Raw genomic sequence first — 27,495 nt, forward strand, 5'->3', positions numbered from 1 at the left:
CCACCCACTGTGGTGCCAGGTCCAGCCATGGATGGGCCTGGGAGGGCAGGGGTCCACCCACTGTGGTTCCAGGTCCGGCCATGGATGGGCCTGGGAGGGCAGGGGCCCACCCACTGTGGTGCCAGGTCCAGCCATGGATGGGCCTGGGAGGGCAGGGGCCCACCCACTGTGGTGCCAGGTCCAGCCATGGATGGGCCTGGGAGGGCATCCACCCAGGTTCCAGGTCATGGATCCACTGTGGTGAGGTCCAAGCCCAGGGGCCCACCCACTGTGGTGCCAGGTCCAGCCATGGATGGGCCTGGGAGGGCATAGGCTCACCCACTTGGGAGCCAAGCCCACCCACTGTGGTGCCAGGTCCAGCCAATCAGAATAAGTTTTTCCCCAAAAAAGGGCTTTAGTACAGACAGAAATACTCCTCAGTTTCATCAGCTGTCCGGGTGGCTGGTCTCAGACGATCCCGCAGGTGAAGGAGCCAGATGTGGATGTCCTGGGCTGGACTGGTTAAACATGGACTGAGGTTGTGAGGGGGGTTGGATGTACTGCCAAATTCTCTAAAACAAAGTTGGAGACGGCTTATGGTAGAGAAATAAACATTACATTCTGGCAACAGCTCTGATGGACATTCCCGCAGTCAGCATGCCAATTGCACACTCCCTCAAAACTTGAGACATCTGTGGCATTGTGTTGTGTGACAAAACTGACAATTTTAGAGTGGCATTTTATTGTCACCAGCACAAGGTAATGCCGATTCTGTTTAATCAGCTTCTTGATATGCTGCACCTGTCAGGTGGATGGATCATCTTGGCAAAGGAGATATGCTCACTAAAAGGGATGTCAACAAATATGTGACATTTTTCTTTTGATAAATAAGCTTGCGTATGGAACATTTCTGGGATCTTTTATTTCAGCTCATGAAACATGGGAAAAAAACTTTACATGTTGCGTTTATATTTTTGTTTATTATAATGAATACAAATAGAAAATGTGAGAAAGTAGTGTGTGATACTTCTTTCTAATTTGGCCAGATGGTGACTAGTGATGACAACCAACAACCCACCACTCTCATCCTGGATCCGAAGCACAAAGTACCGACTGGAGTCACTGACGGTTTCTATGGCGATGCCAGGGTACTCGTCCACTGGTGCCTGTGCAAACAGCTCCCCTGCAGAGACGGAGGGAAATTAGAACTCAGGCATTATAACTAATGGTTTGAGTCAAGAGTCAGAGAGCAAGGTGGAGAAGTTAACATAGTCCTTTCAGATCAACAAGAAGTGCCCAGGGGACGATTTGGAATTGGGCATGATGATCTTCTGACTAGAAATGCCTTGAGGTGGGCTAGGGGCTAGGGGCTAGGGGCTAGGGTAGGAGTTCCCAATTACATTCAGCAGTGGGCCAATTTTTCCTTGAGTGGATGCTCTGGAACATAGTTATAAATTATTTGTACACTGGAAATTGACTGCAAGAAACAGATATAGTATTTGACAAAAACAGAATCATTTCAAAACGTTGATTACATTGGGATACGATCATATATGCCTCTCTATTTATGCGTGAGAATACTTGGGAACAGATTTCCTACATTAAAATGACTTTGAGCATTTCCTGGTGATTTTACAGTCCTTTATGTCCAAGAACAAAAATAATTATTTGTAAAAATGTAAAACTTGTGGGACCAGATAAAATTTGGCCTGTGGGCCGCCTATTGGGTAACTCTGGGCTAGGGGCTAGGGGACGATTTGACCTCTCACCAGAGATCTTGTCCTCCAGTTTGATGAAAGCCACTTTTCCCCGAGCCGTCACTCTCATGCGGCCTGTCCAATCAGGGGTGTCCAGCTTCCAATCGGCAGCCCTGAGGGAGACACAGACTGCCAATCAGAGATGAGACTGATTGCATAGGTGTGTGTGTGTGTTAGAAAGAGGGAGACCATGTTGATAGCCAACCACCACACTTTGCTACTGAAATGAGAGTGTCTGAGCTGGTGACTGGCAGTTCACCAGACCTGGGGTGGAATACCCCCTCATTATTATTACTCACTACATCACACAACAGACTCAGCTTTGTGCGTGGTCATGGCACGTTACTGGTGGTCAGCCAATCAGCTCCCAGGAGACAGATACAGTATGGAGCGCTGTCCAGTCAGCATGGAGACTGGATCACGTTAAAACACCAGCCAATGAACAAATGGGTAAACACAATATAGTCACATTGCCAAACGTAGACTGTACCCTAACAGGACAGAAGTCACTGTCAACAAGATATCCTTTAACGAACCCTGTTCAGAAAGTAACAGGATAGGCGACAACAGAGAAAATGCCCAGATAATCCTCAGAGGGAGTAAAAATCTCACCTAATCCTCTAGACCTTTAAATACCGTAGTACCCACAAAAGCCCTTCACTAAACATTCGCCCCAAAGCAGAGTGCAGTCAAAGCGCATTCTGTAAAAAGGGCACACGACACGGTCACGTTTTCGCACTGAAAACAGGATTCAGTGTCATTGTCTGATACCGACAGGTGGACTACAATAATGACAGGTGTATTCTCCCTATCCATCCCACTACGCACAACAACATCTGGTGGTAGATTATTCCTCCCCAATAGAAGTTAACCAGTTTGCCGAGTAAACCACCTTAGAAAAAGATATTGCGCACTGCAAAGGCGACAGAGACGACCATTATAGCCTTTATATGGGCTATGCATTGCCTTGATGTGGGGACAAGAGCTTTGCCTATGGGAACGTTTATATATCGCCGCATCAAACAATGGATGCTGGAGTCAGACCAGGGCAAGGTCACCGGTTGATGGTGACGGAACCGGGTCTCTTACCTGACTCCCCGGTTCGATGCCCGCGGCGGGATTCGGTAAACGTTGACGTCAGGTTTCACACACAGGATCGACTCGTATTCGCCCTCGGTCGCCATCTTGACTTTAATTCAATCGGTGTGTGGTGATCGTGCACGTTAACGGGTGCGAGAGCGTAATATACTGTGTATTTGCGCACATGAAGCGTTCACATCCATTTCTAATGTCATTTATCCAGATGAATCAACCATTGTCAGAGATAGATTAGAGATCATTGTAATCAATTAGCCTAAACTTTATTTGGTTGTTTATTGTTGGCTATGTGAGAGATAAAGAGCTGGTCAAATGTAAATAGAGGATAGGATAATGTCAACACAAAACGACTCAATCACAGTTGGAGGCAATGATTTAATGGATGTGTTACAAGACAATAATAATGCTACAAAGGGTAAACATGTAAATCCCATGGATTAAATAACAGTATATAAACACATTATTGAGTTGTACAGATGACCTATTTCAGTTATTATTTACTTTACAATGATAGATTAAAGTGGCATTTACAGTATAACACTGACAGGTAGCAGCAGTGGGAGGAGCAGAAATAATATAGCTCCATATCAGCGAATATGACAGGGATAGAGGTGAATCACAGTCCAAGTAGCTCGAAAGCATCTCCCCAATCTTCTGCTTCACCAGGCTGAAATAAAAATCAGTAAATAATATTAGCCTACTAACTCAAGGGTACAGTGTGTGTGTGTGTGTGTGTGTGTGTGCCCTACCTGGAGGATGTTGTTAAGTTTCCTGGCCAGTTGAACAGAGTTCTGATGCAGTCCGTCCCAGGCCTTAAACACACGCTGTCTGCAAGCCACAAAGGTCTGCCAACAGTAGAAATAGTCTACAGGGAAGAGACAGAATTATAATGAGAGACGTACTCACACACCCACACACTCACACACACCCTCTCTACCTTCATAGTTCATGATAGTGATCTGCACCCCGGCTCTCTGCAGCATGCGGAGACCCTCTCTCGCACTGCTGTCCTCCGGGTCACAGAAGTAGAGCCTGGAGACGTAGATCCTGAGGCGGAGGTTGGGGGTCTGGCTGAGGAACTGGGCCAGCCTGTAGGAGCAGTCTGAGCAGGGGGACCAGGAACAGAACCAGGTGACTGAGTAACACAGTCCCACACTGTCTGGAGCTCCATAACCCCACAGGCCTGGACACAGGGCGCCTGCTTCCAGGAGGCGCAGGAACAGCAGCTGGGGGGGGGGGGGGGATAGAGTGGTGGAGGTGTGTGAGAAAGGGAGAGGGGTGAGGAATGAGGGAGAGATAGTGATGGAGATGGGTGAGAAAGGGAGAGGGGTGAGGAATGAGGGAGAGATAGTGATGGAGATAGGTGAGGAAGGTAGACGGGTGAGGAATGAGGGAGAGATAGTGATGGAGATAGGTGAGAAAGGGAGAGGGGTGAGGAATGAGGGAGAGATAGTGATGGAGATAGGTGAGGAAGGTAGACGGGTGAGGAATGAGGGAGAGATAGTGATGGAGATAGGTGAGAAGGGGAGAGGAATGAGGGGTGATGGGAATGAGGGAGAGATAGTGATGGAGATAGGTGAGGAAGGTAGATGGGTGAGGAATGAGGGGGAGATAGTGATGGAGATAGGTGAGAAAGGGAGAGGGGTGAGGAATGAGGGAGAGATAGTGATGGAGATAGGTGAGGAAGGTAGACGGGTGAGGAATGAGGGAGAGATAGTGATGGAGATAGGTGAGGAAGGTAGACGGGTGAGGAATGAGGGAGAGATAGAGATGGAGATAGGTGAGAAAGGGAGAGGGGTGAGGAATGAGGGAGAGATAGTGATGGAGATAGGTGAGGAAGGTAGACGGGTGAGGAATGAGGGAGAGATAGTGATGGAGATAGGTGAGAAAGGGAGAGGGGTGAGGAATGAGGGAGAGATAGTGATGGAGATAGGTGAGGAAGGTAGACGGGTGAGGAATGAGGGAGAGATAGTGATGGAGATAGGTGAGAAAGGGAGAGGGGTGAGGAATGAGGGAGAGATAGTGATGGAGATAGGTGAGGAAGGTAGATGGGTGAGGAATGAGGGGAGATATTGATGGAGATAGGTGAGAAAGGTGAGAAAGGGAGAGGGGTGAGGAATGAGGGAGAGATAGTGATGGAGATAGGTGAGGAAGGTAGACGGGTGAGGAATGAGGGAGAGATAGAGATGGAGATAGGTGAGGAGGAAGGTGAGGAATGAGGGAGAGGGTGAGGAATGAGTGAGGGGAGAGATAGTGATGGAGATAGGTGAGGAAGGTAGACGGGTGAGGAATGAGGGATGGAGATAGTGATGGAGAATAGTAGTAGAGAGAAAGGAAGGTAATGCTTGGACAGAGAGGGTGAGGAATGAGGGAGAGATGGTGATGGAAGATAGGAAAATGGAAGAGAAGAAATGTGAAGACGGGGAGGAACTGGAGGGATGAGATAGTGATGGAGATAGGTGAGAAAGGGAGTTTGGTCCCACCCGCCTCTTGACCACGAAGCACAGGTAGGTTTCGTGTCGGCCCTTGGCCCAGCGCATGTTCTTATAGTGGTAGATAAACTTCTTCTGGGCCAACAGAACACTGAGACACAGAAAGTAGGTTTTCACTCAAATACGTATTAGAGATGCTGGCAAATAAAAATTCATAAGCACACTGAGGCAGGCTTAAGGTGAATGGTTATAGCCACTACTATTGCTTTTCCCTCCTCTGCCCCTGCAGTGTCTTCTCTGGTGTGGAAAAGCCATATATTCTGGTTATGAGGACTGCACTAACTACTCAACACTTTCCTCTTCTTCTTTAACAAAACCACAGGTTTAGTTAACCATCTGTCAATGAACTGGTGTCTAACAAACTGGCCCTGGTTCTCTCGGTCTCAGTTTGAATCAGACAGCTTTCAGTGAAACTAGCGAAAGCTATTCAATACATTGTTGTCATCATCACCGAAACTTCTGATTGTGCTGCATAAGAGAAAGATGACAGGAGTGGTTTCATAAAGCATCATCAATAATAAATAGGACAGCAATCACCAATTGGCAGGGATTAGTTTAAAAAATGTACTACACCATTAGTTGATCCCGTCATGTGATATTATATCATATAAATACATTTGCTCAACTCATTAAACAATTAATACAAAAAAAACAGATGTTCATTTTACTCACCTGTCAAATTTGTTGATCATTTCAGAAGCCTAATTTGTCTCACACAGTCAATCAGGCGAGAGCGAGTGGTGTGATGAGTGTGGGGGGAGGAGGGAAGGGAAGGAGGGGACAGGGTAGATATATATATATATATATATATATATACCTATACGCTCAGTCAAGCAGCTTGTGTAGAGAGGTGGCTCTGGTTGGATGGAGAGGTTTTTCAAAATAAGAATAGGGGAGGGGTGACAGCAGTACCAAAACTAGAACAGGGTCGTATAGATACAGTATACTACAGGACAATGTTATTCAGCAAACAACGATGTAGGCCCACAAACTGTCAAACTAGATAAGAAATACTAGTTATACTAGATAGATACAGTCCGTGTGTTGATTATGACTAATAGTAAACTGAACAAAAATAGAAACGCAGCATGCAACTACTTCAAAGACTTTACTGAGTTACAGTTCATAAAAGGATATCAGTCCATTTAAATAAATTCATTAGGCCCTATTCTATGGATTTCACATGACTGGGAATACAGATATGCATCTGTTGGTCACAGAAACCTTAAAATAAAGGTAGGGTTGTGGATCAGAAAACCAGTCAGTATCTGGTGTGACCACCATTTGCCTCACACATCTCCTTCACATTGAGTTGATCAGGCTGTTGATTCTAGCCTGTGGAATGTTGTCCCACTCCTCTTCAATGGTTGTGCAAAGTTGCTGGATATTGGCGGGAACTGGAGCACGCTGTCGTACACGTCGATCCAGAGCATCCCAAACATGCTCAATGGGTGACATGTCTGGTGAGTATGCAGGCCATGGAAGAACTGGGATATTTTCAGCTTCCAGGAATTGTGTACAGATCCTTGCGACATGGGGCCGTGCATTATCATGCTGAAACATGAGTTGATGGCAGCGGATGAATGGCACGACAATGGGCCTCAGGATCTCGTCATGGTATCTTTGTGCATTCAAATTGCCATAGATAAAATACAATTGTTTTTGTTGTCAGTAACTTATACCTGCCCATACCATAACCCCACTGCCACCATGGGGCACTCTGTTCACAACGTTGACATCAGCAAACAGCTCAAACACACAACGTCACACTATCTGCCAGTCACCCAACCCTCAAGCCAGTCCCCCAGCCAGTCCCCCAGCCAGTCACCCAGCCAGTCACCCAGCCAGTCACCCAGCCAGTCACCCAACCCTCAAGCCAGTCCCCCAGCCAGTCACCCAGCCAGTCACCCAGCCAGTCACCCAACCCTCAAGCCAGTCCCCCAGCCAGTCACCCAGCCAGTCACCCAACCCTCAAGCCAGTCCCCCAGCCAGTCACCCAGCCAGTCACCCAACCCTCAAGCCAGTCCCCCAGCCAGTCACCCAGCCAGTCACCCAACCCTTAAGCCAGTCCCCCAGCCAGTCCCCCAGCCAGTCACCCAGCCAGTCACCCAACCCTCAAGCCAGTCCCCCAGCCAGTCACCCAGCCAGTCACCCAACCCTCAAGCCAGTCCCCCAGCCAGTCACCCAGCCAGTCACCCAACCCTCCACTCTGGTTTTCCCAGATCATAAAAAATGAAAACTTCCAGATACCTTCGCGCCTTGATGCAGACTGGGTTTTACCACCCTTCCTCGTTCCACTCCACTCCTCCCTCCTTTCCTTCCCTCCTCCCCCTCGTCACCGTTTCCAGGCCCCAGAGTTGGGGTAGACATGGACATCCCCCATAACCCAGAGGCCCTGACACCTATACCTCTGATTTGGGTTGTGTGAGTGTGCTTGCACGTGTCATATTTGTGTTTTCCCAAAGTGTGTCAATCATAGAAAACGTAGGAGCTGTGAGTGACCTCTCACCCCAGGCTTCCCTCTCTGCTCCACCACCGCAGTGTGTGGCTCTCTCCCCTTACCCACAGTGTGTATAACTCAGACCAACCAGCCTTTGAACCATGAGATGTTGTCATCCATCCTCCTCCATACACGAGGGTGTGTTCACTCTCTCTCCGGCTTTGTTCTGTGCCGTCGTTCTGTCTGTTTTTGCTCCGGCCTGGTCCCGTTCACTGCAGCTGCACGCATCCTGTGCCTCTGTTTCCCATGACTCCCCACTCCCCTCTCCCTCTCATGCACTCTGTGGTTTGGGGAATTCACCGTTTCCCAGGGTGGGTGTATTTGGAGCTCATCTGTACTGTGTGTGTGTGAGTGTGTGTTTGGTTGGCTTGTGGAGCCCATCTGTGTGAGTGTGTCATAATTATGATCTTTACACATCATCTGGAACGGATTTATCCACTGCCATTTACGTACCAACCGCCGGTGGTGCGGTGCCCCAACATCAAGATATACATTCCTCTGCAATGTTTGTCTGTGTATGTGTCTGTGTGTGAATGTGGGCTGTATGTCTCTGTGTGTGAATGTGTGCTGTATGTGTCTGTGTGTGAATGTGTGCTGTATGTGTGTGAGAGTGACTCTATGTGTTGACAGCAACTAACCTTAGTAACCTTGTTGCACTATGTTTATTAAAGCACCTAAAACTCACTGTACAAGTGAATGTGTCTATGGAATGTTACCATTCATAACCTCCAGTCTGTTTTAAATATGATCCTGAAAACGTGTGTGTGTGTGTGTGTGTGTGTGTGTGTGTGTGTGTGTGTGTGTGTGTGTGTGTGTGGTTTTAAGTAAGACATATGGATTATACATCACCATCTTCCATGGTTTGACCACAGTTTACCGAGGTCGCCTTTCGGTCACATATCAACTCACATGCACTGGCCCTACTCTCGTGCACAGCCCTACTGTAACAGACAGCGTGTGTGTCAGAGTACAGTAGGTTATGGTAGACATGGCTGTGCATTTAACCCATAGTCAGGGGGGAACCAACCGGCAGCAGGATGTGCGAAGTCATACTTTCCGAAACCCTTCCACCCACCCACACACACACACACACACACACACACACACACACACACACACACACACACACACACACACCGTGCAGAACCATATGACCACAGTCACAAACAGGCTTACTTTCCAGTAGCGTGAACTCACATCTGTTTCCTGACAACAATAATGGTTTCAGATGTGTTAGACTATATAAGGCCAGCTAACAGGTGTCTGCAGCAGGGCAGGGCAGCCATGGAGACAGAGAACCATGAATCTCAATAATAAAATGACCTCATGCTCAACGGGAAGAATGGGGAAGACTGTTTCAAGGATAACAATTACTCCCACACTCACCATTATATCTGTCTGCACATTTCCTTCACTAATGTGCATGGCCACTGGTAGTGCTAAATGTGTGAGTGGGACGGATATTTAATGGGGTTTACTGTAATCCCAGCACTACAAAGAGTTGTGGCATTGTAATGTATTTATTCTGAAGACTGAAGAATCACTTTATGTTACACAGAATCCAAGAGGCTTAGAGCTAAGATTTTGTTCTGGTTAAACAGTTGATGCAATCTTTGGTGGTTCTGTTTTCTTAAACTTTGTATTAGGGGAGATACTCCTCCCCCAAGACCACACACCTCTAGTTGTTTAATTTACAACACTCCAACACTGTATGTCTGTAAGAAACAGGTTAATGTAGTTATGATATGGTCTGAGGTTAGCACGGTGAGCGCACGTTTAGCTAACCACGCTCTAATTCTGGTTAGGCCGAGACAGGGCTGAAGAGCAGTGTCACTCATACCCTTCCACCCACACACAAACTGACATTCACCTGCTAACAGCACACTTCACTACTGCTGTAATTTACTATGAATGCCATGGTGTGTAAGCTGTACCAGGGATAATATAGCTGACACTTGTGTCCTGCCATGTGACAGGTGTGCAGTGTGAGGAAGGATATTGAGGGGCATTAAAGGGGGGGATGAGGATAGAGAGAGAGATGAACGAAGGAGAGCATGTGTTTTGCAGACTCATACAAAGCCACACACAGGTGCAGGTGAGGAGTGAGAGAGAAGAGGGGGGAGGAAGAGAGAAAGGCGAACAGAGAAGTTCTGCAGACTCACATAAACCACATACTTCCTCACACACAGTAAATGTATACTCACTGACACAAGTGTGCACAATGCCCCGCGTACGCACACATTTATTTGCAAAATCACTTATTAATAAAAACAAGTTTTTACAAATAAAGAGCCAGCCAGACATATAAACATATATATTTTACATTGAATAAGAACTCAATGACAATTGTAAAAGCAATACATACATAAATACATACTACAAATCAGGAGGAAAAAACATCATTTAAATGAGGTTCTGTTCACTAAATTGTCCATTGTCTTCCAACATTTTAGTTAAGACTCTACCCTCATTATTGCCTTGATAAGAGACGTAGTCCCCCTCTTTTCACTGTATCTCTCCTCCTCCTCTCTCTACTTCCCTATAGTATCTCTCCTCCTCCTCTCTCCATTTCCCTATAGTATCTCTCCTCCTCCTCTCTCCATTTCCCTATAGTATCTCTCCTCCTCCTCTCTCTACTTCCCTATAGTATCTCTCCTCCTCTCTCTACTTCCCTATAGTATCTCTCCTCCTCTCTCTACTTCCCTATAGTATCTCTCCTCCTCTCTCTATTTCCCTATAGTATCTCTCCTCCTCCTCTCTCTACTTCCCTATAGTATCTCTCCTCCTCTCTCTACTTCCCTATAGTATCTCTCCTCCTCTCTCTACTTCCCTATAGTATCTCTCCTCCTCTCTCTACTTCCCTATAGTATCTCTCCTCCTCTCTCTATTTCCCTATAGTATCTCTCCTCCTCTCTCTATTTCCCTATAGTATCTCTCCTCCTCCTCTCTCCATTTCCCTATAGTATCTCTCCTCCTCCTCTCTCCATTTCCCTATAGTATCTCTCCTCCTCCTCTCTCCATTTCCCTATAGTATCTCTCCTCCTCCTCTCTCTACTTCCCTATAGTATCTCTCCTCCTCTCTCTACTTCCCTATAGTATCTCTCCTCCTCTCTCTACTTCCCTATAGTATCTCTCCTCCTCTCTCTATTTCCCTATAGTATCTCTCCTCCTCTCTCTATTTCCCTATAGTATCTCTCCTCCTCCTCTCTCTACTTCCTTATAGTATCTCTCCTCCTCCTCTCTCTACTTCCCTATAGTATCTCTCCTCCTCCTCCTCTCTCTACTTCCCTATAGTATCTCTCCTCCTCCTCTCTCTACTTCCCTATAGTATCTCTCCTCCTCTCTCTACTTCCCTATAGTATCTCTCCTCCTCTCTCTATTTCCCTATAGTATCTCTCCTCCTCCTCTCTCTATTTCCCTATAGTATCTCTCCTCCTCCTCCTCTCTTTACTTCCCTATAGTATCTCTCCTCCTCTCTCTACTTCCCTATAGTATCTCTCCTCCTCTCTCTATTTCCCTATAGTATCTCTCCTCCTCTCTCTACCTCCCTATAGTATCTCTCCTCCTCTCTCTATTTCCCTATAGTATCTCTCCTCCTCCTCTCTCTATTTCCCTATAGTATCTCTCCTCCTCCTCCTCTCTCTACTTCCCTATAGTATCTCTCCTCCTCTCTCTACTTCCCTATAGTATCTCTCCTCCTCTCTCTATTTCCCTATAGTATCTCTCCTCCTCTCTCTATTTCCCTATAGTATCTCTCCTCCTCCTCTCTCTACTTCCCTATAGTATCTCTCCTCCTCCTCTCTCCATTTCCCTATAGTATCTCTCCTCCTCCTCTCTCTACTTCCCTATAGTATCTCTCCTCCTCCTCTCTCTATTTCCCTATAGTATCTCTCCTCCTCTCTCTATTTCCCTATAGTATCTCCTCCTTCTCCTCTCTCTATTTCCCTATAGTATCTCTCCTCCTCTCTCTATTTCCCTTTAATATCTCTCCTCCTCCTCTCTCTACTTCCCTATAGTATCTCTCCTCCTCCTCTCTCTACTTCCCTATAGTATCTCTCCTCCTCCTCTCTCTATTTCCCTATAGTATCTCTCCTCCTCCTCCTCTCTCTATTTCCCTATAGTATCTCCTCCTTCTCCTCTCTCTATTTCCCTATAGTATCTCTCCTCTCTCTATTTCCCTTTAATATCTCTCCTCCTCCTCTCTCTATTTCCCCATAGTATCTCTCCTCCTCTCTCTATTTCCCTATAGTATCTCTCCTCCTCTCTCTATTTCCCTTTAGTATATCATCTTTGTCTTATTTTCCACATTCCCTTCGTTGTCTCCTACATCACTTAAGGTCTTTGACAAACACCTTGGTGACATGGAAGCCCAGAAATGTCCTCTCCGGCTGCTCTTCATCCTCCTCTTCTTCCTCCCCATCGTAGCCCACCTCCCCCTGCAGCCTGTAGCCCAGCTTCCTGAAGAAGGCCTCTCCTACTGCAGAGGGGTAGGGGACGTGGGCGTAGACCCTCCTGGCCCCTGTCTGCCTCTCCCTCTGCTCCAGACTCTGGACCAGCAGTCTGCCGAGGCCCTCCCGGCGGTACCAGCAGCCCACCACCACCCTGCAGAACCTCCTCATTCCCAGACGACAGTCACCCTCCCTGGACACACAGCCCACGATCTCCCCCTCACAGTCCGCCACCCACACCTGCCCTGCTGCCTTCTCCCTCTCCACGTCTACGATCTCAGGAGACGAGTCTTTGTCCTTGTCCTCTGCCTTGGGTTTGGTCCTCCGTCTGGCCTTGCCCTTTAATGACAGATAATAATCAACTTTATTTGTGCAGCAACTCAACCCAAAGCACGAAAAGTCAAAATCACTAACACACTGTAGTAAAACTGAGCAATGTAACATCCACAACATACAGTACCTAAAGTCAAAGAAAAGGAAACCTACTTTAGCCGGTGGGGGTTTCCCACTGATCCTGCTATAGGGGTTGGGAAGGGTCTCGTCCTGCGCCCCTCGGTAACTGCTCCCCACATAGTCCCAGTAGGGCCGGCTGGTGCCCAGCACTCCGGTGGAGCGTGGCATGGTGAACTTGAGGTAGATGATGAGCAGGAAGACAGGGATGATGAGGGCCAGGATGAAGGAGTGAAGGAAGCAGCGGAGGACAGAAGAGACAGTGGCCAGGAGTAGGAGGCAGACAGGACGAGTCAGGATGTGGAGGATCAGACGGTTTTCTGTTCCCTGACAACCCTCCTACAGAGAGAAAGAGAGGGAGGGAGGGACAAAGAGAGGGAGAGGGGTGGGGGAGGAGAAAGAGAGAGAGAGATAGGGGGATGGAAGGGATGGGGACAGAGAGAGAAAGGTGCGTGAGTGAAACGGTTCTCCTATGGAGACAGCCGAAGAACCCTATTAGGTTCCAGAGAGCACCTTTAATTCTAAGAGTGTAGAGACAGAGCATAACTCAGGCTTGAAGTGTGTGCGTGTGTGTATAACTTTAAGGATAAAACACACACCTTGATGATAGCTTTGACAGTCTCGATGTCATCTTCCCTCATCCTCCTCATTACCACCTGATCTAGCTCCAGCTTTACCATGTCTGGACTTCACACACACACAGCAACACACACACCCTCACTCACGCACACCTCATACAGCAACACACACCGGTCTGCAAATATAGAACATCTCATGGTCACATAACACATTGCTTTGTACAGATACACTATGTGGTTGAATTTTGCATATTTGATGACATACAACACTACAATGACAATATACAGCGGAGTATTTACATTCTGGTTACCATAGTAGCTAAATGGTATAAAATGGTATTCAAGATGATGGGAATGTGGTGGGTTATATTTGATCCAGGCTATTTGGGGTTTGAGGCCATGACTCACGAGGGAAAACAATCCATCCCTGTAACACTGTATATGTAGCCTACATAGATACCTGGGCTGGTCTCAATTTGAATTGAAGTCAGACAATTCAGGAAGTTTAAAAACTTTTGAACTAAATTGCTTCTACTTTTCAGTTTATTGAGAAGTCATTGAAAATAAATGCCGTTTTTTCCATTATTGGATTGTAATTATTTGTTAAGTTCCTGAATTGACAGACACACATTGAAAACACATGACAGATAGTAAGGGGCAGACCCCTATGATATCCATCTATAGGTGGCTGCTTTGTGCGACAAAAGTAACAGCACAACGTTTGTTACTACAATGTAACAACCGATGCGTCACACTGGCACAGGTTGATACAATGTGTCAGTTGTGAGTGCAGTGGCGTTTCCTCCCAAGATCAAGCTAAAGAACGGGCGATTATTTGAGGGGGTCGGGAAAGGATTTGTCTATTGCATGGTCACACTGCTTCTACAAGGCGTATCAACAACAAACAACGGGCCAAGAGGCTCCTTTAGGACAATGTATGTCTTCTATGTACAATAAAATGTAGTTCGCAAATCAGTAATATGACAATTAAAAAGCAAACCAAAACACACGGTTTTCATATATTTTGAGCCTGTTTTAAACCCGTTGACATGTTTTAAATCCTTATATGGTGAGTGGAGAAGGGTTATTCATGCGCAATGTCTAAATAAACGTCGAATCTTTTCGTTCAACCCAGCCGAACCCACGTAGCCTACCTTGCAAACTTGCAGCGTTGGACCACCGCCAAATGCAGGGAAACGGATGTATATATTCGCTGTGTATTTATTCCTCAAAACGATTTTTCTTATGTTTGATTGAATGACTCGCAATACTTGCGTGGCCACCATGGCCACCTATTGCAAATGTTGTGTTACGTAGTTTTACGTTATCATTTACTGTCATGAATGCGGTCCCTACGCCATTTGCATAGCGAGTACCCGCGCTGCAAAAAATTGACTAACCTGCTACGTGAATGTGGTCAGTCGCACTTTACGCAGTGGAGAACCTATTTCCCATAATAAACTGGGATTGTCCGTTACTCTGAGCTGATCCTCTTCATCTTTAGATAAAGGGACATATTTATATTTACGAAATAAGAAAGGTGAATTAATCAACATTCATAAAAAAATATTATTAACAAATTTATTAATAATGACTATTTCCTAGTATGAATATTTATAGTGAAACCGAGCCAACATAGCCATCTATTCATCCACAAAAAACTCTTATGTGTTTTATATCAACACTGTCAACATGACAGTTTAATTGAAACTCATAAGTTGAGGTCCCTCTTCATTAACAGTCAGTGAATGCAACTCTTCCTGTTTCTGGCACCTTGGTATTGTTTCCTACAGTACTTTCTATAGTCTCTTTCTGAACGACCATACTCTCCTCTAGTTCAGTAGCTGGACAAGGCCTCCACAACAAAAACACACTCACACACGCATATGTACATTCATGTGTGCACACACATGCACACGCCTTCACACACATTTCCTGACAGTGGTTGTTTGGTTTAGGTTTAAGAGAACTGAGAGTTCGGTGTAGGGCCATTCGTAGCTGTGTTTTCTCCTTCATTCGCTCCAGTCACTATTTCAATGCATTCCGCTGAGTTCCTGTCTTTTTCAGTTATTCCACTCCCTCCTTTTGCTTCACTCCTGTCTACAGTTACTCCTCCTTCCCCTCTGTCCATCCCTTCTCTTAGACTGCTGGTGCTAACCTCAATTATGACGATCCCCTCTCCTCCCTCCAGCTGAAAGATGCCCTCCATTGGCACCCTTCCCTCCCCTACTGCCCCACTGTAACTGTCCCCTTCTCCCTCCCCACCCCCTTCGCCTTGGATCAGGGCTATCATCTGCACACTCTCTCCAGACCCCTGACCCACCATCTTGTTCTCATCCCCCAGCTCAAACACCACCTCCTGCCCATTCAGAGGCATTAAGGCCTGGGGAGGCGAGCAGGAAAGTTCCAGGCTGTTGCTGGGGCCTTCTGGATAGCCACGGTCAGAAGTGGTCCGTTCTTCGCTCTGCGGTTCTGTTTGGAAATGAAGCACAAAGGACTCTCCCTCGCCACCATCCTCCCCTACTTGTCTTTCTCCTTCCCTCACTCCTCCCCATTCCTGTAGCAGGTTCAGTGACACCAGGCCTCCTTTCTCCTTCCCTCCCTCTCCCTGTCCTTCTCTCTCTCCCTCAGTCTGAAAGCGCAGCACGTATGACTCACCATCCCCCTCTCTGCCCATTCCTCCTTGCCCCCCTCCCGAGACCCCTCCCCTTCAAACTGCAACACGTAGGACCCTCCTCCCTCTCCTCCTATCTTTACCTCTTCCTTCTTCCTCCCTTCTTTCTGGAAGCAGAGGACATACTGTTCCCCCCTCATGTCCTGCTCAGTGGACTTGCCCAACTCTGGGGTGGTTTGGCGTTCCCCAACCCAGGCCACAGGGTCAGAAGGCAGGGAGGACGGGTTAACCGTGGTAACTGAGTTAACTGTGGCAACCTTTAGGGGTCCTGAGGTAACAGTGACAGAGGTAGAGGAGGAGGGGGTAGAAACAGAGACAGAGGCTGTTGGTGGTGAGAAAGGACTTTGTGACTTGGCGGGTAAAGACGATGGCAATGATGATGTCATAGTGTTGGCAGCAGTAACAGTAGCTGGAGTGACACTAGTTACATTACAGCTAGACACAGCTATTACATCCCCCGACTGACTGATGGGGGCTGTTGTCATGGTGACAGAGGTGGTTGTCGTAGCAACTGAGGTGGCAGTATTCCGACCTACAGCGGCTTTGGGTTTCCGTCCTCTCCTGGACCTGGCTGTCCGGGTACTTTTCCCTAAAATGGGCTTGTTCAGCATAGAGTTCAGGGAGGGAGTTGTGGTCTTAGCAACAGGAGGGTTGTTTACATTGTTGTTGGTGGTGGTGATGATAAACCTGGGCTGCTGTTGTTGCTGGGATATTGTCTGGAAATGTTGCATCTGGGTTTGGGCAGGGTTTAGAACTGTCTGGACCAATGGGAGGCCCTGTGGCTCCAGGGTGGGCTGGGGATTGGTCGCTGTGGTGGGGACGAGAATCAGGCTGGGCTGGGTCCCATTGGCGGAGGGGCACTGTAGGAGGATGTACTGTGTCTGGGGGGGAGGCGGAGGGGGAGGAGGGGGGGCGGGGGCAGACAGGGGGATGAGCTGAAGCCCATTTGCTGTCTGGATCATGAAGTAGTTCTGGGAGGTGTTGGGGGGAATGTCCAGCGCAGGCTGAGACACGATCAGAGACCCAGAGTTCCCTGTGGTCTCTAGGGTGATGGGGTTTAGTAAGGTGGTGGTGGTTGTCACCCCTCCACCCCCTTTACCTGCCCTGCCTCCCTCCTTCCCCCCCACCCCAGCGTCCCCGGCCACAGCCCCGTTCCCATGGGTCCTCATGTGCCTCTGCAAGTAGGACTGCATGACAAACTCCTTCCCACAGAAGGGACACTTGTAGTCCTTCCTGGAGGAGTGGGTTCTCAGGTGGAGCTGGAGATTGGAGGAGTGGGTGAAGCTCTTGTGACACTGGGCACACTGGAAGGGCCGCTCGCCTGAGTGGGTGCGTTCGTGCTGATGGAGAGAGGAGGGTAGGGAGGATGAGAGAAAGATAAAGGGAGAGGAGAAAGTGTTTGTGACAGAGCGATACAGTACATTCGGAAGGTATTCAGACCCCTTGACTTTTCCCATATTTTGTTCTAAAATGGATTCAATTGTTTTTCCCCCTTATCAATCTCCACACAATACCCCACAATGACAAAGCAAAAACAGGTTTTTAGAAATGTGTGCAAATTTATAATTGAAATATCACCTTTACATAAGTATTCAGACCTTTACTCAGTACTTTGTAGATGCACCTTTGGCAGCGAGTCTTCTTGGGTATGATGCTACAAGCTTGACACACTTGTATTTGGGGAGTTTCTCCCATTCTTCTCTGCAGATCCTCTCAAGCTCTGTCAGGTTGGATGGGGAGCGTTGCTGCACAGCTATTTTCAGGTCTCTCTATAGATGTTAGATCGGGTTCAAGTCCGGGCTCCTGCTGGGCCACTCAAGGACATTCAGAGACTTGTCCCGAAGCCAGTCCTGCCTTGCCTTGGCTGTGTGCTTAGGGTCATTGTCCTGTTGGAAGGTGAACCAGCACCCCAGTCTGAGGTCCTGAGCGCTTTGGAGCAGGTTTTCATCAAGGATCTCTCTGTACTTTGCTCCGTTCATCTTTCCCTCTATCCTTAATAGTCTCCCAGTACCTGCTGCTGAAAAACATCCCCACAGCATGATGCTGCCACCACCATGCTTCATCATAGGGACGGTGCCTGGTTCCTCCAGACGTGACGCTTGGCATCCAATCTTGCTCAAAGCGGTCTGTCATGTGCCTTTTACTGAAGAGTGGCTTCCGTCTGACAACTCTACCATAAAGGCCTGACTGGTGGAGTGCTGAAGAGATGGTTGTCCTTCTGGAAGGTTCTCCCATCTCCACAGAGGAACTCTGGACCTCTGTCAGAGTGACCATCAGGTTCCTGGTCACCTCCCTGACAATGGCCCTTCTCTCCCGATTGCTCAGTTTGTCTGGGTGGCCAGCTCTAGGAAGAGTCTTTCTTGTTGGTTCCAAACTTCTTCCATTTAAGAATTATGGAGGCCACTGTGTTCTTGGGGACCTTCAATGCGGCAGACATTTTTTGGCACCTTTCCCCGGATCTATGCCCCGACACAATCCTGTCTCAGACCTCTACGGGCAATTCTTTCGACCTCATGGCTTGGTTTTTGCTCTGACATGCACTGTCAACTGTGGGACCTTATATAGACAGTTGTGTGCCTTTCCAAATCATGTCCAATCAATTGAATTTACCACAGGTGGACTCCAATCAAGTTGTTGAAACATCTCAAGGATGATCCATGGAAACAGGATGCACCTGAGCTCAATTTCAAGTCTCAAAGCAAAGGGTCTGAATGTAAATGTCATATTTCATATTTATATTTTTAAAATAAATTAGCACAAATGTCTAAAAACCTGTTTTTGCTTTGTCATTATAGGGTATTGTGTGTAGATTGATGAGGGAAAAATGTAACATAACAAAATGTGGAAAAAGTCAAGAGGTCTGAATACTTTCTGAATGCACTGTGTATATATAGAGAGATGGAACGAAGGAGCCACTGTACACAATATCATAAGAATCCTAGCATCGGCCATAGCAGAGCTATCTGTGCTGACCTGTTTGAGGTTAGAGGTCTGTGAGAAGGACTTGGAGCAGATGGGACAGATGTGAGGGCGCAGGCCAGAGTGGAGCTGACTGTGTCTCCTCAGACAGCTGCTGTTTTTGAAGGACTTGCCACACTCCTGACACACGTAGGGCCGCTCGCCCGTGTGCTGGCGCAGGTGGTACTGGTAGTGGGAGCTCCACTTGAAGGTGAGCTGGCAGTAGGGGCACTGGAACGCTCGCACACCTGTATGCACCTGGAGAGGAGGGAGGGGGGGGATCAGTCAGAAAATAACTGAATACGGCCTGGATTCTTCTGAAAGTACAGGTACATTCAAAAGTCTGAACAAGAAAAGCAGGTCATAAAGTGCTATAATGCAGCAGTGCCGCTGTTCTGCACATTGTGACAAATGCCATAAGCTGCGTTCAGACAGGCTCCCAATTCTGATCTTTTTTCTCTCACTAATTGGTCTTTTGACCAATCACATCAGATCTTTTCACATCAGATATTTTTCAAGGCTGATCTCATTGATCAGAGGACCAATTAGTGAAAAAAAGAAGATCAGAATTGGGCTGCCTGTCTAAACGCAGCCTTAGTGAGATAGAAATGGACGGATGCGTCTTACCCTCTGGTGTATGGAGAGCAGTGAGGACCTCTTGAAGCTCTTGCCACACTCTGTGCAGCGGTAGGGTCTCTCTCCTGTGTGGTCCCTCATGTGGTACCTCAGACCTGATGAGCCCTTGAAGGCCTTCCCACACTCAGAGCAACGGTACGGCCTCTCTGTACAGTACCCACAGGGACGAGGAGAGGGAGAATGTTACATAGACTTCTTTTATTTTCTTCCAGGTCATTTCATGAGCAGCAGTTAGTTAGGCTCTGTTACTGTCAAGGTATCTCACGTTTTAAAGGTATTTTCTATCAAAATGCCAAAAGAAAAAGACTAATTCACCATTGTTCCCCCCAGCAGTCCTACTAGCTGCTCCTCTCCTCTGGCCCTTGACCACTGCTCTGCTGGATGCCTTCACCACCTCCCTGTCCCCCTCTTCGGTCACAGCCATCAGGCGGACGTGGATGTCCCCCTGGGTGTCCTGGTGCTGGTCCCCCTGGCTGGGGGAGGAGGGAAGGGGCAGGGAAAGGGACAGGGACGCGGGGCAGACGATCTCCGCCTCAGCCTCGGCCAGGAGGCGCTGCTCAGGGGTGTGGGAGTGCTGGTGGGTGAGCAGGGAAGAGAGGAGGGTGAAGGAGCGGTCGCATGCAGAGCAGCTGAACTGGGAGCGAGACTGGGAGGGAGAGAGGGAGTGGACCTGGAGAGGGAGCAGAGGGAGAGAAGAAGATTTGGGATGAGAGAGGGTCATCAAAACAGACTATTTATAGATCAGATAACGTCAGCTTTACAGACACCAAGGAAGAGATCAGTTCAGACTAATCAAAGTGTAGATTACATCACACATTCCAGAGTTCCAACTTGTAATACAGCTGGAGGGGCTTTCTACTAATGCATCCAATGGAACTGTCTGCGAAAGGCATACTGCCCGGGAGCTGCATGTGGATATGACAGCTCTCAAACAAAAGCAATGATATGCTATGCTATTGTCGGTTATCGCAGGTTAATGCTTAACTGATTGAATCTAGGCCCAAGTTAGACGAAGTAGAAACAGACTGGAATCCAGGACAGAGACCTTATGACATAGTAGTGAGGATGTGCAGGCCACCAGCTGATTGGTACCTGTGCCAGGTGTCTGTTGAGCCCTCCGCTGGTCTTGAAGCTCTTCCCGCAGTAGGCGCACTCTGTGCCCATCCCTGTACCTGTGGTGCTACCCGCTATCTCCACGCTGTCTGTGGGGATCTGAGCCCCCACTGTGAAGCTCTGCAGCAGGTCGAACTGGGCCTGGGTAGTCCCCATATTCTGACATGGGACACAACACTATTAGGCCAGAGTCATTGCACTACAACATCACAGCAGTCATATTAGCTGATATATTGACCTAGGGGTAGAGTAAGAAACCAAATATTGATCATGAATGGATGAATCTGGTGTGACCCTAAAACAGAGCCTTAGGGGTAACCTCCCCAGGCTGAGACAGAGTACTACTACTCACCCCTCCGTCCACTCCCCCAGTCAGTCCCAGTAGTTCAGCAGTAGTGTGTCCGTTCTCTGCTGCCGTCGTCTCCACCACCTCCTCAAAGTCAGCCAGCAGATGCCCCACCCCTCCCTCTCCCCCCTCCCCCACCCCGCTGCCCCCCTCCTCCCCGGGGCCCAGGTGCATGTCCTGGTGGTCCTCTAGCTCTGTCCGTGTGCTGAATGTCTGACTACAGCTGCCACAGCTGTACAGCAGCACGCTGGCGCCCGACTCCGTGCTCATGTGCACTTCTGTCCCGATGGCCCTGGATGTGCACACGCCCCCCTGGGTGGGGGTGAGGGTGAGATGGGGCAGGAGATTCTGGTGACCTGACGATAGGAACACCTCCCCGACCCCCACCCCCACCGTGGCCTCCTGGCTCACAAAGCCCATGTCCGTCAACATTTGTGATGTCATGTCCTCCCCCACTATCACTTCCTGTATCTCATCCCCCATGTTGTCTCCCCCTGTCCCCCCCCCCTTTCCTTCACCAGTGTGACTTTGAGAATTCCGGTGCAGGGCCAGATTGGACGAGTGTGTGAAACTGCGTCCACACTCTCCACAGATGTAGGGCCTCTCTCCTGTGTGGATTCTCATGTGTTGTCTGAGGTTGGTGGACTGGGTGAAGGCCTTGGTACACACGGTGCACACGTAGGGTTTCAGACCCAGGTGAACGTTCTTGTGTCGGCGCAGGCTGCTGGAGTTCTTGAAGGCCTTGGGGCAGCTGTCGCAGGGGTAGGGGCACTCGCCCGTGTGCTGGCGCAGGTGGTACTGGTAGTGGGAGCTCCACTTGAAGGTGAGCGGGCAGTAGGGGCACTGAAAGGTCCGCAGGCCTGTGTGGACACTACGATGGACCTGGAGACATGCACAAGAGAGAGGAGTACGTCCGTGACTGGTCCCTTAACCCAAAAAAGAGCCTTTTAATATTGTAACATTCAACTTTTTAAAGTTAAAAAGTTAACACATTTTTACCACAAAATGGGGGAACCACTACTGCCCATTGTTTCTCACCTGGAGCAGAGAGGAGCGTTTGAAGGCTTTGTCACAGTCGTCACACTTATAGGGCTTCTCCCCTGAATGAGACCTGCACAGAAAAAACAAACAAGAAAACAGACAATCTACTGACCCTTCAACAGATCTACAGGACATCATACCGGCTACAGAAAGAATTCCTGCTTGTATTGATTATTCCACTCGTTTCCACGGCCCTAAATAGACTCACATTATATTGTTCACGTCACCTTTCCCTCATTTGGATTATTGTGACAGAACTAAACAGATGAAAACAGATGGACACAAGGAGAAGAATACTCTTCATAAAGTGAGATGTGTGTTATAAGCTGCAAGCATTTCTATAGCTAACTTTCACTGTGCCAGTCCCCCTCTGTCTCCCTCCCTGCAGTACCTCTGGTGGTACAGGAGTGCGGAGGAGCCCTTGAAGGCCTTGGGGCAGAGGTTACAGCGGTAGGGTCTCTCGTTGTTGTGGCTGCGCTGGTGGTGGGCCAGCCTTGAAGACCACTTGAAGCTCTTGCCACAGTCCAGGCACTGGAACGGGTGCTCAGGGTTCTCCTGGAGATGGGGCGCAGCCAGGACCGATGACGTCACCATCTGCACCCCTACCCTGGTTAGCACTATATCCTCATTCCCCTCCACCATCCCTTTCTCCCCATCCACTTCTTCCCCCCTTTCCCTGTCCTCCTCCCCTTCTCCTGATCCCTGCAGCGATGGGAAGGGAGAGAGGGAGGAGGACGATTGAGGGGGTAATAGTTCCGCTTGGACCACTAGAGTGGCCACTGAGTTTGCCATGTTGAGGCAAGACACGATTAGGGAATAAAAGGTTGTATGTTTGGTATTAATGTAAGTGTGTGTATTATTGTTGGTGGAGCTGTGTCTCTTCTTTCCTGGTTTCATTCATTGCTGGTGGAAAGGTTCCTTCAGCTGATGTGACTCTGTTCCTCAGTGTGTGGAAACAACAGCTGTGCTGATGTAGTGTGTGGTCTCCTTTCTTAAGAGTAGGACTGTGAAATAAAATAAAACACAAAGTATTGATCAATGACACAAGGTCCATGAACTAACACCAAAGCAACATTAACTATTGATCTCCATCTACAATTATTCAAACATCTACAAATAATAAAGTCGGCCAAAAGGCGGATCCGTCTATTGCTTTAAATCCCACCTCCTCCCGACCCCTCCCTCCTTCTTCTTTCTCCCCTCCCTCCTCCCTGGCAGTCTTTCTGTTTATACGCGTCTCTCCGTGATGAGCGTGTGCGAAAAAGATCGGTTTCTCCCAGCTAAAAGGCAGAAAACAAATGCTACCTACCCTATGATGTAAACTATAAGCAGAAAATGTTACAGATGCCGCCTTCAATGCCTCCTCTGCAACTGGCCTGCGAATCTATAAGCCTTCGTCCGTGCGTCATTCTTAGCTATATAATGTTTGATAGGAATGGTGCGTTAGTAATATTGCAACTACTCACCTAGTATCATTAACTCATGGCTAATGCTTTTGTTGATATTGTGAAAAGGGATTGAGACTCGCAGTGCTACTCCATACAACCTTAACAATAAACCTGAGCACAAACTAACTAGCTAGCTAGTAGTCACCCACCCGCTGCCGCCTCCCAACAACGACGATCGCTATAGGCTGGGTCTAGCCCCGAATGCACCACTGCCATTGGATAAGAGCTTAAACAGTCAAGTCTTATCTGTAGATCTGTTAAAAAATATAAATATAATACTGTACTAACTTGTGATTTAGTACTTGAATTCACACATTGTTTGAATGTTAACCCCAAATATAAAAAGGCTTTTTATAGGTTAATTGGAAACGGGTTTATGAACTCTGTGCTTGTTGCAATGCCTGATGGTTAATGTAGGAAAGGACCTGTAGTGTGTGGTGATGGAGGAGACACAGGAGGATGGTGAATGATGGAGGGAAATAAAAAAGAGAGCATGATGTGTAGGCCTACCTAAAGATGACAAAGTAACATGAAAAGCCCATCTCATTGTGCATGTTCTTTATTAACTTTTTTTTTTAATTTTCAAGGCACACATTTCACATTTAGGCCAATCAGTCAGTCTGTGTGCTGGAGACCCCAAGCACAAGGTTTTCCACAGCGTTCAGGCATGGAACTACAATGATTTCAACATGGATGGTAGCAATGATAATGGTAATTATGAATAAAAACAGTATAAAAGTACAAAAACAACAGGAGACTTGCTCCTCTGCAGCGCAAATAAATAGTTCCACCAAAGTAACTTAAATAAATAGTAAATACTGTCACAAAATACTAGAATAGAATAATATTGATATTGCGACAAAATGATAGGGATAGCATTGAGAGTATTTTACATTTATATCATAGAAAACTATACTACACAATTGCATTGTATACAACAATTTACATTATTGTACAAGTATGTACAACTGTGCAGAACCGTAGTATCACAATACATAGTATTTTAAGGCATGGGGTGTTTTTTCATTTCTTATTTATGTCACTAAAACGCTCAAACATTATGTGTACCAAGGCACAGATTCAGGATCAGCTGACTCAAAAGGCTAATCCTAACAAATTTGTGCAAAGAGATTAGATCAGGTCCTAGATCAGTGCTTAGCAACAGGGCATATTCATAAACCTTTAGATATACCACCTGTGTTAGATATACCACCTGTTATTTATCCATGTGGGACACAGCCACTTATAGCAACTAAACCCATGGAAAAACGATCTACCCTCCTATGTTGTGTTGACATCCTGATTGAGGCATGGTTCATTATTCTCTTTCTTAACAGTTTACAAAACCAAACAGGTGGCACATTTAACATGTTCAGAAGATTCTATGAGTAACCCTAAATCTACAAGGTAAAGAACAGCACTGTAAGAAAAATACATGTACGCTCTCCCAAGATATGCTTGCTACAAGCCAAGTATGTTTGCTACATCTACTGGCGGAAATAGGCTACTCTGTGTAAAGAGAGACAGGTTTATATAGTTGAAAATACAATCCATATCTTTAGAGACTGCAAGAAGTCAGGAAGTGCTACGGTGTGGTCTCCTTGTTTAGTTTGGGAGGAAGGGTAGAGCGAGAACAAAATAGGAGTATTGACAAGGTACAAGGAATTAAATTCACAACAATAAAGTAAAAATGATATGTGACACGTTACAAAATCAAATAAATAATGACATCAAATAAATAAGTAAATAAATAAATAAATAGATAAATAACACAGTCAGGAACAAGGTATTTAAGAGAGAGGATGGTGTGGCAGTGACGTGTTTGTGAATATTGGAGACCATTACTGGTTGTAATAGTGTGAATATGGTGGATCCTCATAGGCTGTAGTTTGAATATGGAGGTCTCTCATTGGCTACAATGAGGATGGAGGGTCAGTGACAACAGTGCAAGGTTGTAGTGAATCCTAATCTTGAATCCTCATTGGCTGTAGTGTGGATTTCTTGGATCATCGTTGGCTGTAGTGTGGATTTCTTGGATCATCATTGGCTGTAGTGTGGATTTCTTGGATCATCGTTGGCTGTAGTGTGGATTTCTTGGATCATCATTGGTGGTAGTGTGGATTTCTTGGGTCATCATTGGCTGTAGTGTGGATTTCTTGGATCATCATCGGCTGTAGTGTGGATTTCTTGGATCATCATTGGTGGTAGTGTCGATTTCTTGGATCATCATTGGCTGCAGTGGGGATTTCTTGGGTCATCATTGGCTGTAGTGGGGATTTCTTGGGTCATCATTGGCTGTAGTGGGGATTTCTTGGATCATCATTGGCTGTAGTGTCGATTTCTTGGATCATCATTGGCTGTAGTGTGGATTTCTTGGGTCATCATTGGCTGTAGTGGGGATTTCTTGGATCATCATCGGCTGTAGTGTGGATTTCTTGGATCATCATTGGCTGCAGTGGGGATTTCTTGGATCATCATTGGCTGTAGTGTGGATTTCTTGGATCATCATTGGTTGTAGTGCCGGTTGAAGCTAGTAGATCCCCATTGGTTGTAGTGGGGATTCTGTGTATCCCTATAGACTATAGCACTTCAGGAATCATCATTGTACTGCAGACATTTTGGACTTTGTACTGAGCACTGAGAACACTCGTTGGGCCCAATCACAGAAGAGTCTGAACTGTAGTAGCAGCTCCTGGGAAGACTGTAACACATCAAACTGGGAGGGGGGAGGAGGCGGCATCGAGGGAGAGGGAGGAGAGAGACGCTGAGCATCAACTCTCATCATCTATGAGGAGAACGGTGAGAGAGAGAGGGATGGTTTATATTTCCTGTCTGAAGTGCTAGACTAATGTTCCTCCCATCCAAGGAATGTGATGCAACAGGCCTTAATGTAATGATTGAAACTGAGTGCAAGAACTGCAGAGTTATACCATTATTAGATCATCACACAGTGTAAGAACAGTAGAACGATCTGATAAAATCTCATATGTATAATATATCCAAATGATATAAATGTACTATGCTGCATACTGTATCAGCCATATTAGTGTTGAACAGAGCAGTTACCTGATGCTCTAGCATGCTGGTGAGAGACTTGATGAGTGACATCATCTGTCCCAGTTTAGGGAGAGCAGGGTGGTGGTGTTTCCTTGACGCTCTGCTCAACCAGGCAAAATGGTGCTCAAACGACTTCAGGTCCGCGTGGAGCTGAGAGAGAGTGGGTCTCATCTGGAGGAGAGAAGAAGAGGGAGGGGGGCAGGGTGGTGAAGAAAGAGCGATTTAGTATCAATGTCTGGGACATGAAATATCTGGGCCTTCATCTGGAAGGCAGAAGGACAGACACACACAACGTAAAATACATTTACCTCAAGGGAGTTGATGTCACTGGCCCTGTTGTTCATTAGTGGCAGGGACTTAAATCTATGCTGTTCTGGGTCTGTCTCGAACGCATGTTCCTTCTGTAAGAAAAACGGACAAAACAACATGCTACGTCAGTCAACTATATCCTCACAAATGTGCACATCCTCACAAGAGTCACATAAGCATAAGGAAAGTATTACTCCAGCAGCACCTAGATCAGATGACTGTCTGTTCTGGCCAGGACTAGAGACCCTAGCTTTCCCTGAGAAAAGTGTGGTCGGGTCAGGGAGAGTTCACCCAGATCGTAACCCCGAAAACGTCAACAATAAGAGCAAGTGGCCTGAAACCACAGGATGTTTTCTACTGGGAGAGGAGGAGAACAACATATGCTGTGACTTAGAGAGCTCCGAGTGGGATAGACAACACAGAGCTGCAGGGAAACTCCAGGGTCGCAGCTATTAAAAAGTCTGAGATGACGTATTGCTGTGTAGTAATGTGTGTACAATCCCCAGAGTCTGTTTTCACTCCTCACATGCACCACTAGGGGGAGACAGACCACATCACAGCAGACTCGGGGTGGGGGGTGGGGGGGGGGGAGCACTGCTACTGGCTACTAT

The 27,495-nt window shown here is 47.2% G+C and overlaps 5 protein-coding genes across 5 annotated transcripts in view; all 5 read right to left on the reverse strand.

Moving 5' to 3' along the window:
• The window catches only part of LOC115140797 (adaptin ear-binding coat-associated protein 1-like), an 18,483-nt gene extending 15,533 nt beyond the window's left edge, over positions 1-2,950 (reverse strand). The window contains exons 1-3 of the mRNA XM_065027847.1: positions 2,826-2,950; positions 1,749-1,849; positions 1,058-1,162 (exon numbers count right to left, since the gene is read on the reverse strand). Coding sequence (XP_064883919.1) covers positions 1,058-1,162; positions 1,749-1,849; positions 2,826-2,920 — 301 coding nt within the window. The 5' untranslated portion in view covers positions 2,921-2,950. The remainder of the gene's footprint in view (positions 1-1,057; positions 1,163-1,748; positions 1,850-2,825) is intronic.
• A 239-nt stretch (positions 2,951-3,189) lies between these two features.
• Positions 3,190-6,082, reverse strand: LOC115142105 (single-stranded DNA cytosine deaminase-like). The gene is made up of 5 exons (XM_065027111.1): positions 5,999-6,082; positions 5,299-5,417; positions 3,772-4,110; positions 3,584-3,699; positions 3,190-3,501 (listed from the first exon to the last, which is right to left on the reverse strand). Exons 1-5 carry the CDS (start codon positions 6,016-6,018, stop codon positions 3,451-3,453), a joined length of 645 nt encoding a protein of 214 aa, XP_064883183.1. The 5' UTR covers positions 6,019-6,082; the 3' UTR covers positions 3,190-3,450.
• A 3,961-nt stretch (positions 6,083-10,043) lies between these two features.
• nat14 (N-acetyltransferase 14 (GCN5-related, putative)) lies at positions 10,044-14,781 on the reverse strand. Its single transcript, XM_065027848.1, has 4 exons — positions 14,457-14,781; positions 13,324-13,478; positions 12,761-13,063; positions 10,044-12,613 (listed from the first exon to the last, which is right to left on the reverse strand). Exons 2-4 carry the CDS (start codon positions 13,402-13,404, stop codon positions 12,155-12,157), a joined length of 843 nt encoding a protein of 280 aa, XP_064883920.1. The 5' UTR covers positions 13,405-13,478; positions 14,457-14,781; the 3' UTR covers positions 10,044-12,154.
• Positions 14,782-14,869: 88 nt separating this feature from the next.
• LOC115140794 (zinc finger protein 628-like) lies at positions 14,870-23,665 on the reverse strand. The gene is made up of 9 exons (XM_029679141.2): positions 23,537-23,665; positions 22,462-23,074; positions 22,068-22,140; positions 21,036-21,911; positions 20,663-20,842; positions 19,886-20,240; positions 19,562-19,716; positions 18,950-19,192; positions 14,870-17,316 (listed from the first exon to the last, which is right to left on the reverse strand). Exons 2-9 carry the CDS (start codon positions 22,965-22,967, stop codon positions 15,871-15,873), a joined length of 3,834 nt encoding a protein of 1,277 aa, XP_029535001.2. The 5' UTR covers positions 22,968-23,074; positions 23,537-23,665; the 3' UTR covers positions 14,870-15,870.
• A 413-nt stretch (positions 23,666-24,078) lies between these two features.
• LOC115140796 (interleukin-11-like) lies at positions 24,079-26,971 on the reverse strand. The gene is made up of 3 exons (XM_029679145.2): positions 26,884-26,971; positions 26,585-26,746; positions 24,079-26,303 (listed from the first exon to the last, which is right to left on the reverse strand). Exons 1-3 carry the CDS (start codon positions 26,917-26,919, stop codon positions 26,118-26,120), a joined length of 384 nt encoding a protein of 127 aa, XP_029535005.2. The 5' UTR covers positions 26,920-26,971; the 3' UTR covers positions 24,079-26,117.
• Positions 26,972-27,495: the final 524 nt, after the last annotated feature.

Source organism: Oncorhynchus nerka, linkage group LG14 (genome assembly GCF_034236695.1).
Source record: "Oncorhynchus nerka isolate Pitt River linkage group LG14, Oner_Uvic_2.0, whole genome shotgun sequence".
In the NCBI taxonomy this organism is placed as follows: domain Eukaryota; kingdom Metazoa; phylum Chordata; class Actinopteri; order Salmoniformes; family Salmonidae; genus Oncorhynchus; species Oncorhynchus nerka.